At 38.8% G+C, this 14,179-nt stretch overlaps 4 protein-coding genes across 5 annotated transcripts; all 4 read right to left on the reverse strand.

Annotated features, from left to right (window-relative positions):
* Nucleotides 1-196: 196 nt before the first annotated feature.
* Nucleotides 197-4,242, reverse strand: LOC307159650 (uncharacterized protein). 2 transcript variants are annotated; one of them, XM_079873128.1, is made up of 3 exons: nucleotides 4,185-4,242; nucleotides 1,098-1,128; nucleotides 344-924 (listed from the first exon to the last, which is right to left on the reverse strand). In XM_079873128.1, exon 3 carries the CDS (start codon nucleotides 919-921, stop codon nucleotides 451-453), a length of 471 nt encoding a protein of 156 aa, XP_079729254.1. In that variant the 5' UTR covers nucleotides 922-924; nucleotides 1,098-1,128; nucleotides 4,185-4,242; the 3' UTR covers nucleotides 344-450. The 2 variants fall into 2 exon arrangements, with proteins under 2 accessions (XP_079729255.1, XP_079729254.1); XM_079873129.1 differs by lacking the exon at nucleotides 4,185-4,242 and having other exon boundaries at nucleotides 197-924; nucleotides 1,098-1,179.
* LOC307159657 (uncharacterized protein) lies at nucleotides 3,221-4,240 on the reverse strand. Its single transcript, XM_079873136.1, has 2 exons — nucleotides 4,153-4,240; nucleotides 3,221-4,040 (listed from the first exon to the last, which is right to left on the reverse strand). Exon 2 carries the CDS (start codon nucleotides 4,035-4,037, stop codon nucleotides 3,567-3,569), a length of 471 nt encoding a protein of 156 aa, XP_079729262.1. The 5' UTR covers nucleotides 4,038-4,040; nucleotides 4,153-4,240; the 3' UTR covers nucleotides 3,221-3,566.
* A 3,254-nt stretch (nucleotides 4,243-7,496) lies between the features above and the next one.
* On the reverse strand, nucleotides 7,497-8,906 carry LOC307159660 (uncharacterized protein). Its single transcript, XM_079873139.1, has 2 exons — nucleotides 8,821-8,906; nucleotides 7,497-8,687 (listed from the first exon to the last, which is right to left on the reverse strand). Exon 2 carries the CDS (start codon nucleotides 8,682-8,684, stop codon nucleotides 8,220-8,222), a length of 465 nt encoding a protein of 154 aa, XP_079729265.1. The 5' UTR covers nucleotides 8,685-8,687; nucleotides 8,821-8,906; the 3' UTR covers nucleotides 7,497-8,219.
* An 887-nt stretch (nucleotides 8,907-9,793) lies between these two features.
* On the reverse strand, nucleotides 9,794-12,819 carry LOC307159145 (glutamyl-tRNA(Gln) amidotransferase subunit C, mitochondrial; the record flags this gene model as incomplete). Its single annotated transcript, XM_079872356.1, has 4 exons — nucleotides 9,794-9,846; nucleotides 10,052-10,155; nucleotides 10,423-10,592; nucleotides 12,805-12,819. 4 exons carry the CDS (start codon nucleotides 12,817-12,819, stop codon nucleotides 9,794-9,796), a joined length of 342 nt encoding a protein of 113 aa, XP_079728482.1.
* Between the last annotated feature and the right edge of the window lie 1,360 nt (nucleotides 12,820-14,179).

Raw genomic sequence — 14,179 nt, forward strand, 5'->3', positions numbered from 1 at the left:
TATAGTCTACATTTTTCTAGCTGTGCCAATCTTTAAAATATTGTATTGGGTAATTTAAAAAAAAAATCCTTTTCCAGTAAACCACAAACTTATTGGGGATGGCTGGGGGACTATGAATGATAATGTGGACAATGAGAAGCCTTTGGAGTCAAAGAGTTAGAAAACCAATAAGTTGATAAAAACTGAAACTCTGATTGGAAATGTTTAGAGCATTTATTATTTTACTTACGATGCAAAATACAATGCAATATCATTCATAACTACAAAATATACAGTAATAATGCAGATAAACACTCTGGAATTACATGAGTTCTTAAGACATAGTGACGTTTATCACACAATCAAAGTTACATCGTCAAGTAGGCGATGTCATATTTACAGCATTTAGATAATTTAACACACAATGACAACGACGCTGTTTTTGTTCCTTTTTGCACACATTCTAACCGATTATCCTCCTCGGAGACGGAGAGTCATGTGAATGGTGCTTCCAGATGTGATGTCATAGTCTTGCAACTTCATGCTAGACTCCAGTTGTCTTCCGTTGTAAATCAGTCGCTGTTGATCCTTGGGGACACTCTCTTTGCGGAAGATCTTAGTCTGGAGCTGATCTACGGTCTCATCAACATCAACTTCATAGGTTTTTGTCTGGCCCTTCTCGTTCCTGACGAACACTTGGAAAGGTGCAGGGTTCGTGATGAGCAGCATCACCACTGAGCCTGAGTGCAACCCGTAACTGCTGAGGCTTCTGGAATCATCCTCAAGGCTGATACGGTGGCCGTTGACGATAGAAAGCTTCTGTTTGTGAGGAGGTTCACTGAAGTTCTGACAAATGAGCTGCTTGAGTTGACCAACTGTGGTATTACCGTCCACCACCAGCCGCTTTACATCTCCGTTCAACAGTTTTACTGTCAGTTCCATTATCTGCCAGGATGAGATCAAATATAAGAACTACTACAACATCATATAGCCTACTTATTTAAAAACTCGTTTACAATTGTAATAAATAGTTAAATAGTAGCCTAACATTAAAATATATATTTTTTAAAGATTATTAAAATTAATGTGCAATATTTGTAGGCAATAATGCAACTTACCGAGCTGAGTTTTGCAAATAGGCTGCTACGGCTTTCGCTGAATTGCTTTCTTGAAGTATTGTAAGTCACACTCAAACAATGTGTCTCTGGTCACAGTGAGCAGAGGCATGAATATTTATACAAAGCATCAACTCATGCTCCGCCTCCGCCTCAATGTTTCGTTTCCGAAAACTTGCTCAGTCACTTTCTGTTTCCATTCTCAATAATCGCTGACGTAATAAGTCCTGAGAAAACATTGATCAACACGATGTTCAGTGCTAATAAACAATATGCTACATATATAAAACACATTTATTCCGTTAAATTTAAAAATAACGATTAGGCTATAAAAAAATAACTGTCCAACATTGTTTGGATCCTAGAAGAACTTTCTGGAAAGGTAGCCTAATGTTTATGTTATAAAAATAAAACCTATATAGCCTAATTATTAGAGAACGTTCTGTGTATGCTATAGGCTCTTTTTAGGTTATTACAAAAACGTATGCAACCTCAGCATTTAGACTAGGCTATATGGAAACGGTAGGGGAACGTTCTGTAGGCTATTTGCTGCATGGGAATAGCAGGACTATTTGTTTAATGTGATTACATAAACAAGAGTGCAGTTTATCAACATAGATGTTTCATAAACTATATATATATATATATCAACATAAAAAAAATCGTCTTCTTGAGTTTCATTTAGACATAACAGGAAAACTTCATTGGAATGAGAGGGCATTCTTCATGATCACGTGATTGGGGTAAATCCAGGTAACTGGAGCACGTCATACAGCATGCGAAACACCTGTGGTGCACAATAGGCACACCTAAGAATTTAAGTTGTACTTAAATACAATTTCAACGTCTGTAAATATGAAAGCTATAAAACAATCTAGAATTTGTACCATGTTTAATATTCTTTCATAATATGCTTTTCTTTTTTTGTGCCCCCACTTATTTCTTTTCTTTCTCTTGCCAAATAATTTTCAATAGATAAATCAGGCTTTTCCATATTATTTTTCTTGTTAACTATTGAACTATAACTTGTTATTGTCTGAAAGTTTGTCTGTCTTTGTATCTTACATTTGTTCAAATTTGCAAAAAAAAAAAAAAAAAATTAGGCCCACCTGATAGGTGACAATCTTGTTTATGTGCTTAACAGTCTATTTATAGTGCAGTTTTGTGTTTATTTCCTGGGATAAGCGTTTCTCTAAATGTTCTTAAGATGCTTTTGTTGTCAAAACAGCTACATGCTACAAAACTGAAGTATTAAAGTTTATTTATGAATTATTTTGGTTGGATTATTCAATTTGTATGTGCATTACATTCAAATTTCCTGATTTTAGAAGTGTTTTCATTAGGCGATTTGTTCCAGAAACAATTTTTGTTATGCTGGTTGGAAGTCTCTTCACATCCTGATGGCAATCACTAAGTTATGTGATCTAAATGTATGTTTATCGTCTGTGGAAGGTGTAGGACCATAAAATGTTCATCCAATCATTGCATTCGGTCCGAATGCAATGGTACGATGTCCCACCTGCCTGTCAATGTATATACGTATTTCCATTCCTCCACACACTCACGCAGACATGACACGTCATCAGCGTCTTCCATGTTATGCAGAGTTAGACAGACGTCAGTCACAGAGGGCCGTAAACAAACAGCAGCCACCTTTTACAGTTCCTTCTGTACCAAAACAACAAGCTTATGCTGCGTTCTCACCATAACTACTGTAATTTGGAAGAGATGGAAACCTGTGACGTTACTCTGAGCCGATTGTGACTCAAATGTATGTGTGTCAATGGCAGCACTATCAACACCAAATTAAACACCAAAGCTAATGCTGTTTTTCTTACATTTAAAACACTCTAAAGTGTTGAGTTATGGTCTGAGGACAGATGGTTTTATGGGAAGCAAATGATAATCTAGTCATAATTTTGATCAAATAAAAAGAAAATGAATGTACATTTGTGATCAACTCCTATTCATTTCAAAATGTAAATACATAGACTACTGTATTAATACAATATATTTTACATCCAGTGATCCATAATATGAAAATTATTAGTTGTAGGCCTACTGCTGTTTTGTGTTTACCAGTTACTCCATAGTAAGTCAATAAAACATGCACAATGCACAGGACTGGTATTAACATTTTATTTACTACATAAAAATATAATGCATAACATTCATAACAACAAAGGGTTACAGGCCAGCACATATGGCCTTAAACTGACACTGAATAAATAAAATATGGAATAAGAATAATACTCTCATATACAATCACATGAATACTTTAAATCACAATTTAAACTAAATATTCCAGTATCAGACATGTTAGGCATATGTACATTTATAGGCTATAGATAATCTTATCTAGAGGATGATTAAAAGTGTCTTTCAGTAGGATTTTTATATTTTTGCATGTTTAATCTATAGTCAATAAAAAGTTGGATCAGTAATGAATCCTGGTCGCGCGGATCTCCTTCATTAACCTCCTCGGAGACGGAGAGTCATGTGAATGGTGCTTCCAGATGTGATGTCATAGTCTTGCAACTTCATGCCAGCCTCCAGTTGTCTTCCGTTGTAAATCAGTCGCTGTTGATCCTTGGGGACACTCTCTTTGCGGAATATCTTAGTCTGGAGCTGATCTACGGTCTCATCAACATCAACTTCATAGGTTTTGGTCTGGCCCTTCTCGTTCCTGACGAACACTTGGAAAGGTGCAGGGTTCGTGATGAGCAGCATCACCACTGAGCCTGAGTGCAACCCGTAACTGCTGAGGCTTCTGGAATCATCCTCAAGGCTGATACGGTGGCCGTTGACGATAGAAAGCTTCTGTTTGTGAGGAGGTTCACTGAAGTTCTGACAAATGAGCTGCTTGAGTTGACCAACTGTGGTATTACCGTCCACCACCAGCCGCTTCACATCTCCGTTCAACAGTTTTACTGTCAGTTCCATTATCTGCCAGGATGAGATCAAATATTAGAACTACTACAACATCATAAACTTATTTTAAAATAGAGATTAACGTTCAAATTAATGTGCAATATTTGTAGGCAATAATGAGACTTACCGAGCTGGGTTCTGCAAATAGGCTGCTACTACGGCTTTCGCTGAATTGCTTTCTTGAATAAGTATTGTAAGTCACACTCAAACAATGTGTCTCTGGTCACAGTGAGCAGAGGCATGCATATTTATACAAAGCGTCAACTCATGCTCCGCCTCAATGTTTTGTTTCCGAAAACCTGTAGTCACTTTCTGTTTCCATTCTCACTCAATCGCTGACGTGCCAATAAACAATAGGCTACGATAGGCATATAGAAAACACATTTATTCTGTTAAATTTAAAAATAACTTTATTTATTAGGCTATAAAAAAACGCGTTTCCTTCAGGCTATTCAACATTGTTTGGATCCTAGAAGAACTTTCTGGAAAGGAAATGTTTATGGTTATAAAAATAAAACATAATTATTAAAGAACGTTCTGTGTATGCTATAGGCTCTTTTTAGGTTATTAGAAAAATGTATGCAACCTCAGCATTTAGACCTGGAAACGGTAGGGGAACGTTCTAGGCTATTTGCAGCATGGGAATAGCAGGACTTTGTTTCATGTATCTACATTAACAAGTGCATTTTTTATCAACATAGATGTTTCATAAACATAAAAAATATATATTTTTAAAAAATATCAACATAAAAACAGCCGTCTACTTGAGTTTCATTTAGACATAAACAGATCACTGGAATGAGAAGGCATTCCACATGATCACGTGATTGGGGGAAATCCAGGTAAGTGGATCACGTCATACAGCATGCGAAACATCTGTGGTGCACAATTAGTGACAATCTTGTTTATGTGCTTAACAGTCTATTTATAGTGCAGTTTTGTGTTTATTTCCTGGGATAAACTTTTCTCTAAATGTTCTTAAGAGGCGTTTGATGTCAAAACAGCTATGCTACAAACCTGAAGTATTAAAGTTTATTTATTTATAAATTATTTTGGTTGGATTATTCAATTTGTAGAGATACAAGACATTGAAATCTCCTGATTTTAGAAGTGTTTTTCATTTGTTCCAGAATTTTTTTTTTTTTTTATGCTAATTGGAAGTCTCCTCACATCCTGATAGCAATCACTAAGTTAGGTGATCTAAATGTATTCATATGTATATATACAGTGGGGAGAACAAGTATTTGATACACTACCAATTTTGCAGGTTTTCCCACTTACAAAGCATGTAGAAGTCTGTAATTTTTATCATAGGTACACTTCAACTGTGAGTGACAGAATCTAAAACAAAAATCTAGAAAAAACATTGTATGATTTTTAAGTAATTAATTTGCATTTTATTGCATGACATAAGTATTTGATACATCAGAAAAGCAGAACTTAATATTTGGTACAGAAACCTTTGTTTGCAATTACAGAGATCATACATTTCCTGTAGTTCTTGACCAGGTTTGCACACACTGCAGCAGGGATTTTGGCCCACTCCTCCATACAGACCTTCTCCAGATCCTTCAGGTTTCAGGGCTGTCGCTGGGCAATATGGACTTTCAGCTCCCTCCAAAGATTTTCTATTGGCTTCAGGTCTGGAGACTGGCTAGGCCACTCCAGGACCTTGAGATGCTTCTTATGGAGCCACTCCTTAGTTGCCCTGTCTGTGTGTTTCGGGTCCTTGTCATGCTGGAAGACCCAGCCACGACCCATCTTCAATGCTCTTACTGAGGGAAGGAGGTTGTTGGCCAAAATCTCGCAATACATGGCCCCATCCATCCTCCCCTCAATACGGTGCAGTCGTCCTGTCCCCTTTGCAGAAAAGCATCCCCAAAGAATGATGTTTCCACCTCCATGCTTCACGGTTGGGATGGTGTTCTTGGGGTTGTACTCATCCTTCTTCCTCCAAACACGGCAAGTGGAGTTTAGACTAAAAAGCTCTATTTTTGTCTCATCAGACCACATGACCTTCTCCCATTCCTCCTCTGGATCATCCAGATGGTCATTGGCAAACTTCAGACGGGCCTGGACATGCGCTGGCTTGAGCAGGGGGACCTTGCGTGCGCTGCAGGATTTTAATCCATGACGGCGTAGTGTGTTACTAATGGTTTTCTTTGAGACTGTGGTCCCAGCTCTCTTCAGGTCATTGACCAGGTCCTGCCGTGTAGTTCTGGGCTGATCCCTCACCTTCCTCATGATCATTGATGCCCCACGAGGTGAGATCTTGCATGGTGCCCCAGACTGAGGGAGATTGACCATCATCTTGAACTTCTTTCATTTTCTAATAATTGCGCCAACAGTTGTTGCCTTCTCACCAAGAAGCTTGCCTATTGTCCTGTAGCCCATCCCAGCCTTGTGCAGGTCTACAATTTTATCCCTGATGTCCTTACACAGCTCTCTGGTCTTGGCCATTGTGGAGAGGTTGGAGTCTGTTTGATTGAGTGTGTGGAGAGGTGTCTTTTATACAGGTAACAAGTTCAAACAGGTGCAGTTAATACAGGTAATGAGTGGAGAGCAGGAGGGCTTCTTAAAGAAAAACTAACAGGTCTGTGAGAGCCGGAATTCTTACTGGTTAGTAGGTGATCAAATACTTATGTCATGCAATAAAATGCAAATTAATTATTTAAAAATCATACAATGTGATTTTCTGGATTTTTGTTTTAGATTCCGTCTCTCACAGTTGAAGTGTACCTATGATAAAAATGATAGACTTCTACATGCTTTATAAGTAGGAAAACCTGCAAAATCGGCAGTGTATCAAATACTTGTTCTCCCCACTGTATATCGTCTGTGGAAGGTGTAGGACCATAAAATGTTCATTTAATCATTGCATTCGGTCCGAATGCAATGGTACGATGTCCTACCTGCATGTCATGAACATATGTTTTTTCATACCTCCACACACCCTACATCACACGTCATCAGCGTGTTTCATGAGCCTATGAAGAGTTAGACAGACGTCAGTCACCAAGGCCGAGCACCGCAATCAAAACTGCAGCCACCTTTTACAGTTCCTCCTGAACCAAAACAACCAGCTTATGCTGCGTTCACGCCATATTGCAATTTGAAAGAGATGGAAACTTGCCAATATACTCGGAGCGCTTTGTGACTCTAATTTATGTTTTAACGGCAACACTATCAATGTTGAAATGAATCTGCTGCAGTCAGGTGATACAGGTCAGTGCTCTTTAAGTTGTTTGTTCATTATTATTGTAATGTTATGTGCTTTGAGACATGAGGTAGTTTAACGCCATCTCTCATCTCGTGGCACTTTGCAAACTTTGCTGTGCGCGATCATGTGTTTCGAAGTGTCTTTGGAGAGAGTTCTGAAGTGAAGGGACTTGCTATTGCTAGCCGCTCTGAAAATTGCCTACCCTACCTTTAATACCTGACACAGAAGGGACACACCTGTGACACCCCATAAAAACAATCTTTTTATTTTTAACTACATCTTTCTGTCATGACAAAGTAGAGATACTTTAAAATATAATTATTTAGAATGCTTTTTCTTACATTTAAAATAGGTTTTACATGAAGTACAGAGTTAATGTCTAAGGAGAGGAAGTGATAATCTAGTCATATTTTTGTTTATATAAAAAGAAAATGAATGAACATACATTTGTGATCAGCTCCTATTCATTTCAAAATGGAAATACATAAACTACTGTATTAATACAATTATTATATTTTACATCCAGTGATCCATAATATGAAAATGTTTGTTTGAAATTATTATTAGTAGGCCTATTGCTGTTGTGTTTACCAGTTACTCAATACTAAGTAAATAAAACATGCACAATGCACAGGACTGGTATTTACATTTTATTTACAACATAGAAATATAATTCATAACATTCATATAACAACAAAGGGTATAGGCCAGCACATATGACCTTAAACTAAGACTGTATGAGAAAGGATTATTCTTATTCCATATTTTATCAGTTTATTCAATCACATAAATATTTAAATATTTAATACATATTCTAATATCAGACATGTTATAGGTAGATAATCTTATCTAGAGGATGATTAAAAAGTGTCTTTCAGTCGGAATTTTTTTTTTATTTTTTTTTTTACATGTTTAATCTTTAGTCAATAAATAGTTGGATCAGTAATGAATCCTGGTCTCGCGGATCTCCTTCATTAACCTCCTCGGAGACGGAGAGTCATGTCAACAGTGCTTCCAGATGTGATGTCGTAGTCATGCAACATCTTTCCAGCCTCCAGTTGACTGCCGTTGTAAATCAGTCGCTGCTGATCCTTGGGGACACTCTCTTTGCGGAAGATCTTAGTCTGGAGCTGATCTACGGTCTCATCAACATCAACTTCATAGGTTTTGGTCTGGCCCTTCTCGTTCCTGACGAACACTTGGAGAGGTTTCCTGATGATAAGTCCCACCACTGAGCCTGAGTGCAACCCGTAACTGCTGAGGCTTCTGGAATCATCCTCAAGGCTGATACGGTGACCGTTGTCGATAGAAAGCTTCTGTTTGCTAGGAGGTTCATTGAAGTTCTGATAAATGAGCTTCTTGAGTTCACCAACTGTGGTATTACCGTCCACCTCCAGCGGTTTATCCTCTCCGCCCATCATTTTTATTATGAGTTCCATTACCTGTCAACATGAGATAAAATATAAAAGGATTAGAACTACTACAACATCGTATAGCCTACTTATTCAAAGCGGGAGATTAGCCTTAATGTAAATGTGCAGTAGTTTCATAAATAGGTTAGGCTATGCAACTTACCGAGCTGGGTTGTTGAATACGTCTTTTCGCTGAATAGTCAGGTAAATTACGCTGAATGATGTGTCTCTGGTCACAGTGAGCAGAGGCATGTCATGAATATATATAAAGCATCAACTGAAGCCCCGCCTCAAAATAATGTTTCGTTTCCGAAAACATACTCAGTCACTTTCTGTTTCCATTCTCAACTAATCACTGAAGTATCGACAGGACGTTCAGCGCAGCTTTCTGAATAATCAACAATAGCCTACATTCTTGTTCAGTAACATCAAATCAAATCCTGAAAATGTCATCACATATTTTTCATATATGTAGGCTATGTAAAAGAAATCCCTTTGTCATTTATAGGCTCATATAGTATCAATATGATACTTTGCAGTCACGTGATATGTGGCGGGCAACAAACGCGGTTAGTGCATCCAATCGCACAACAACTATCTGGCATGTCGTGTACACCTCAAAACACCAACTTTTGTATATTAAAACTGGCAACGTCCTGGCAAGATCCTTGATTAGTTTACTGGTTTTCGTTGCTAGAGAATGACGTTCTTGCCCGCCAGCCAGTTCAACTGACGTTACGTGCAAAGTATCAATATTAGGCAAACAATAAAGTAGTTTAACATCAGGGATCATTGGAATGACGGAATTCCCCACGATCACGTGATATAAAGGCAAATAGGCTAAACCAAACCAAATTCAACATTCTCTGTTCTGTCTTTTTATTGCATTGACATTTTTGTTATGTAAATGTTTTTTTTTTTTTTTTTTGGTAAATTATGATTATTTTATTATCTATGTAATATGCCATTGTTGTTGGTTCCTTAGTTTATAATTTGTTTTTGTTTTGTCCTGTCTCTATAAAGGGAATGTTAATAATTTCAATAAAATATGTTTGGAACATTACCACTCTCTAGACACAGCACAATTGATATATTAAATAATTATTATAACGCAAAGTCAGAGCCAGTGTTACATTTCAGTGTTTAAGCATAGCAGATCTCTCTTCTCTCTTTGGTAGTGGGATGTTTCCTACATTAAAAAAAGAAAGATTGATTATTCATGAGTGTTACACAGATTCGGTTACTTAGAGAAAAAAATGTACAGAGCAATAAAGTTAACCAAAACACCTTTGTTCTACTCAGATGGACAAACAATTAGAAAATTAAACAGTGAATCAAAGTGCCTTCCATCTCTGGTTAATTCATTATTTTTATTTTTTATTTATTTTTTTTACCTGGAGGTGCAACAAAGTACTCCTCTACTGTGTTTTTGGCCAGCTGGAGCAGCTCCTCCGCACATTCACCCTCTGTTACAGTATCAGCTCTCAAATACAAGTCTCTGTACACAACATGGAGTTCAAGGAAGACTTTAACTTCTATAAAAATATGGTGACATGTTGACACTGTACTATGAGCAAACATACTTGGAGTGGTTGGGCAGATCAGGGCTGAGTAACCATCATTTTTCATTGACAATATTATCAGAAAACCAAAGAAAACACCATCAAATAAGGACTTGCGTTATTTCACCCGTCTAAACTGACTGGAAGTCGTATCGGGAACAACTAGTAAAATGTTAAGAACTGATCTGAGCTTCGTTGAATACCTGTCCTCTAGAACTGAATCCACTGGATCTACACCTTCAGTATTGATGACATGAAGTTGATCAGCAAATCGAATGGCTTTCTCCAGACAGTCCACCCCTTCTTTACTGCCGAAGTCAACAAGCGCTAATCTCTCCAACTTGTCCACAAGGTCTGGTGAGACTCTTGTTGCCTGCAAAGAAAAGGTTGCTAATTTTGGGAAAATAAAATAAATTCTCAACATATAAAGAAAATCCTTCAAATGCAATGAAGGATTATTTTTATTACTAACAAGGCAAAATTGTGTTACTGTAAATGCTCTCATAATTAAGAAATAATATTCTTACTATATTAATGCATCTTTGTTTTGCCTATTTTGGTTAAGTACATTTACCATTTAATATATCATTAGAACTGAACATTATTTTCTAGTAATTGTAGCAAAATCATTTACACAAAAAAACAGACAAAATGCATACATTTGGATTTAAATAAATGTATAACGCAGCTACAAATTATAAAATACTTTTCACTCCTTTTAGAATATATTTTGCACATGAAGAAATCAACAAGATGCAATGATTAACACCTGCTGATATCATATCAGATAGTATGGACATTAAATGCTAATTATCAAGAGATAAATCAAGCTTTTCCCTATAATTTTTCTTGTTAACCATTGAACTATAACTTGTTATTGTCTGAAAGTTTGTCTGTCTTAAATTTGTTAAAATTTGCACACACACACACACACACTTTTAGAAGTGTTTTCATTTGGCAATTTGTTCCAGAAACAATTTTTTGTTATGCTGGTTGGAAGTCTCTTCACATCCTGATGGCAATCACTAAGTTATGTGATCTAAATGTTAATCGTCTGTGGAAGGTGTAGGACCATAACATGTTCATCCAATAATTGAATTTGGCTCGAATGCAATGGTACAATGTCCCACCTGCCTGTCAATGTATATATGTATTTCCATTCCTCCACACACTCGCACAGACATGACACAGCATCAGCGTGTTCCATGTTATGCAGAGTTAGACAGACGTCAGTCACAGAGGGCCGTAAACAAACAGCAGCCACCTTTTACAGTTCCTTCTGAACCAAAACAACAAACTTATGCTGCGTTCTCACCATAACTACTGTAATTTGGAAGAGATGGAAACCTGTGACGTTATACTCAGAGCCGATTGTTACTCAAATGAATGCGTGTCAATGGCAGCACTATCAACACCAAATTAAACACCAAAGCTAATGCTATTTTTCTTACATTTAAAATACTCTATATGAAGTGTTGAGTTTATCTGAGGACAGATGGTTTTATGGGAAGCAAATGATAATCTAGTCATAATTTTGATCATATAAAAAGAAAATGAATGTACATTTGTGATCAACTCCTATTCATTTAAAAATGTAAATACATAGACAACTGTATTAATACAATATATTTGACATCCAGTGATCCATAGTATGAAAATTAGTAGTAGTAGGCCTACTGCTGTTTTGTGTTTACCAGTTACTCCATAGTAAGTCTTTAGCTTCTATAACATGCACAATGCACAGGACTGGTATTAACATTTTATTTACAACATAAAAACATAATACATAACATTCATAACAACAAATGGTATACGCCAGCACATATGGCCTTAAACTGACACTGAATAAATAAAATATGGAATAAGAATAATCCTCTCATATACAATCACATGAATACTTTAAATCACAATTTAAACTAAATATTCCAATATCAGACATGTTAGGCATATGTACATTTATAGGCTATATATAATCTTATCTAGAGGATGATTAAAAGACACTACACGCAGGCTAAAATCAGGGAGACGTTGCTACTCGAATCAGACGACTTGACACTATAGCTAAGGCTGTTGCCGTTGCATTCCAAATTGAAAGTGCAGCGGAATGTGCAGCTAAATTAACACGGACAGAATCATCATTAAGCCAAGCAGTATGCATAAGAGCACAGTCACATGAGCAGCAACAGCAGCAGCCATCTAGCTCTGGTTTGGATGTACCAGACACAGCCCCAGACCCAGTCATGCATCTCACAAGACAACAAGGGCCAAAGCCAAAGGCATCGTCAAAGGCAGTTTTCCTGAGGTAACTGTGGATCAAACACACATGCCACCAGAGCCAGGCACTGTCCAGCTAATGACCAAACATGTGGCACCAACTGTGGCAGGAAAAATCACTTTGCAAAATGTGCCGCTCTGCCCCCTCCAGGTCGGATGGACACACTCCCCGTGGTTCACCCAACATAATTCGCCATGTAACATCGGGGCCCATGCAATTCAAGTCATGTACAGTGAATATAAACACAGTGTGTATTCCCCTGCTGCTAGACACAGGTGCAAGTGTCTCCCTCCTGAATGCCAGTACATACCATAAGTTCTTTCATTCCTGTCCACGCCCACTGCTGTCCTACATGGGTATGGTAACTCAAAAATTGACCTGTTGGGGTCCATCACAGTGAATGTTAGCTATGGCACTAGGGTCTTGCCCTCCTTTGTCTTCAATGTGGCCCGACGAAGGATGAATTTAATGGGGCTGCATCTGTTCATGACATTGGGATTTTCACTCATTGACAGGGGGGGCTGCCATAATGACTGTCGCTGCCGGACCGCATCAGAAGCAGTCATCACTGTTTAAAGGGCTGGGCTGTCTGTCTGCTTTTGCCCATCAACCCCTCATTGACTCCTCGGTGACGCCAGTCGTCCAGCCACTGCGCCGTATTCCACTGGCCCTGAGGGATGGAGTGTCTGTTGAGCTGCAGCGGCTGCTGGATGCCGGTATCATTGAGCCGGGTTGATGCTTCACCATGGATTTCGAATTTGGTTGTGGTAAGAAAGAAAACAGGGGCTCTGCGAGTCTGTGTGGACCTCCGCGCAGTAAACAAAGCAGTCATCCCAGACAGATACCCTTTGCCCACGTCGGAGGAGCTCATGGCACAATTTCACGGCTCCACTGTCTTTTCGAAACTGGATCTCAGAGAGGGCTATGTCCAGGTGCCCCTCCACCCTGAAAGCAGAAACCTGACGGCCTTCGTTACACACCTCGGTGTTTTCCGTTACACGAGGATGCCGTTTGGCCTTAGCTCCGCCCCCTCCTGCTTTCAAAAGGTCATGACCTCAGTACTGGCAGGTATACCAGGTGTAGTTATTTACCTTGATGATGTGGTGGTACATGGTGCTACTACGGCTATCCATGACAGTCGCCTGCAGAGTGTGTTCGAAGCCCTCGCCAAGCACAGTCTAACCCTCAATGGCAGCAAATGTGTTTTTGCTGTGCCGGCCATTGAATATGTAGGCTTCCGACTTTCCACTGAGGGCATCTCTCCCCTTCAATCTAATGTGGAGGCCATCCTCTCCGTTCCCGAACCGACCTCGGCTGCCCAGCTAGCTTCATTCCTGGGCATGACGGGCTTCTACATGAAGTTTATGCCTCAGTATTCAGCCATAACAGCCCCACTGCACCAGCTGCTTCGGAGAGATTAGCCGTGGGTCTGGTCGTTAGAATGCACCAAGGCAGTGCAAACTCTTAAAGCTCAACTTACCTCACCTCCAGTGTTGGCACATTTTGACATATCCAGTCACACCCTGGTCACCTGTGACGCCTCAGCCATGGCGATAGGGGCTGTACTGTCACAAGTACAGAATGGCATGGAGAGGCCTGTTGCATTCGCCCCCCGAGCTCTGAACCAAACCGAACAAAGATACTCAGTTAGGGAGTGGGAGGCACTCGCTTGTATGTGGGCTTGC

This window comes from Squalius cephalus, assembly GCF_949319135.1.
Source record: "Squalius cephalus genome assembly, chromosome: 5".
NCBI lineage: Eukaryota > Metazoa > Chordata > Actinopteri > Cypriniformes > Leuciscidae > Squalius > Squalius cephalus.

Coding starts and splice junctions, on each gene's coding strand:
- LOC307159650 (XM_079873129.1), bottom strand. CDS start 921: ATGGAACTGACAGTAAAACTGTTGAACGGAGATGTAAAGCGGCTGGTG.
- LOC307159657 (XM_079873136.1), bottom strand. CDS start 4,037: ATGGAACTGACAGTAAAACTGTTGAACGGAGATGTGAAGCGGCTGGTG.
- LOC307159660 (XM_079873139.1), bottom strand. CDS start 8,684: ATGGAACTCATAATAAAAATGATGGGCGGAGAGGATAAACCGCTGGAG.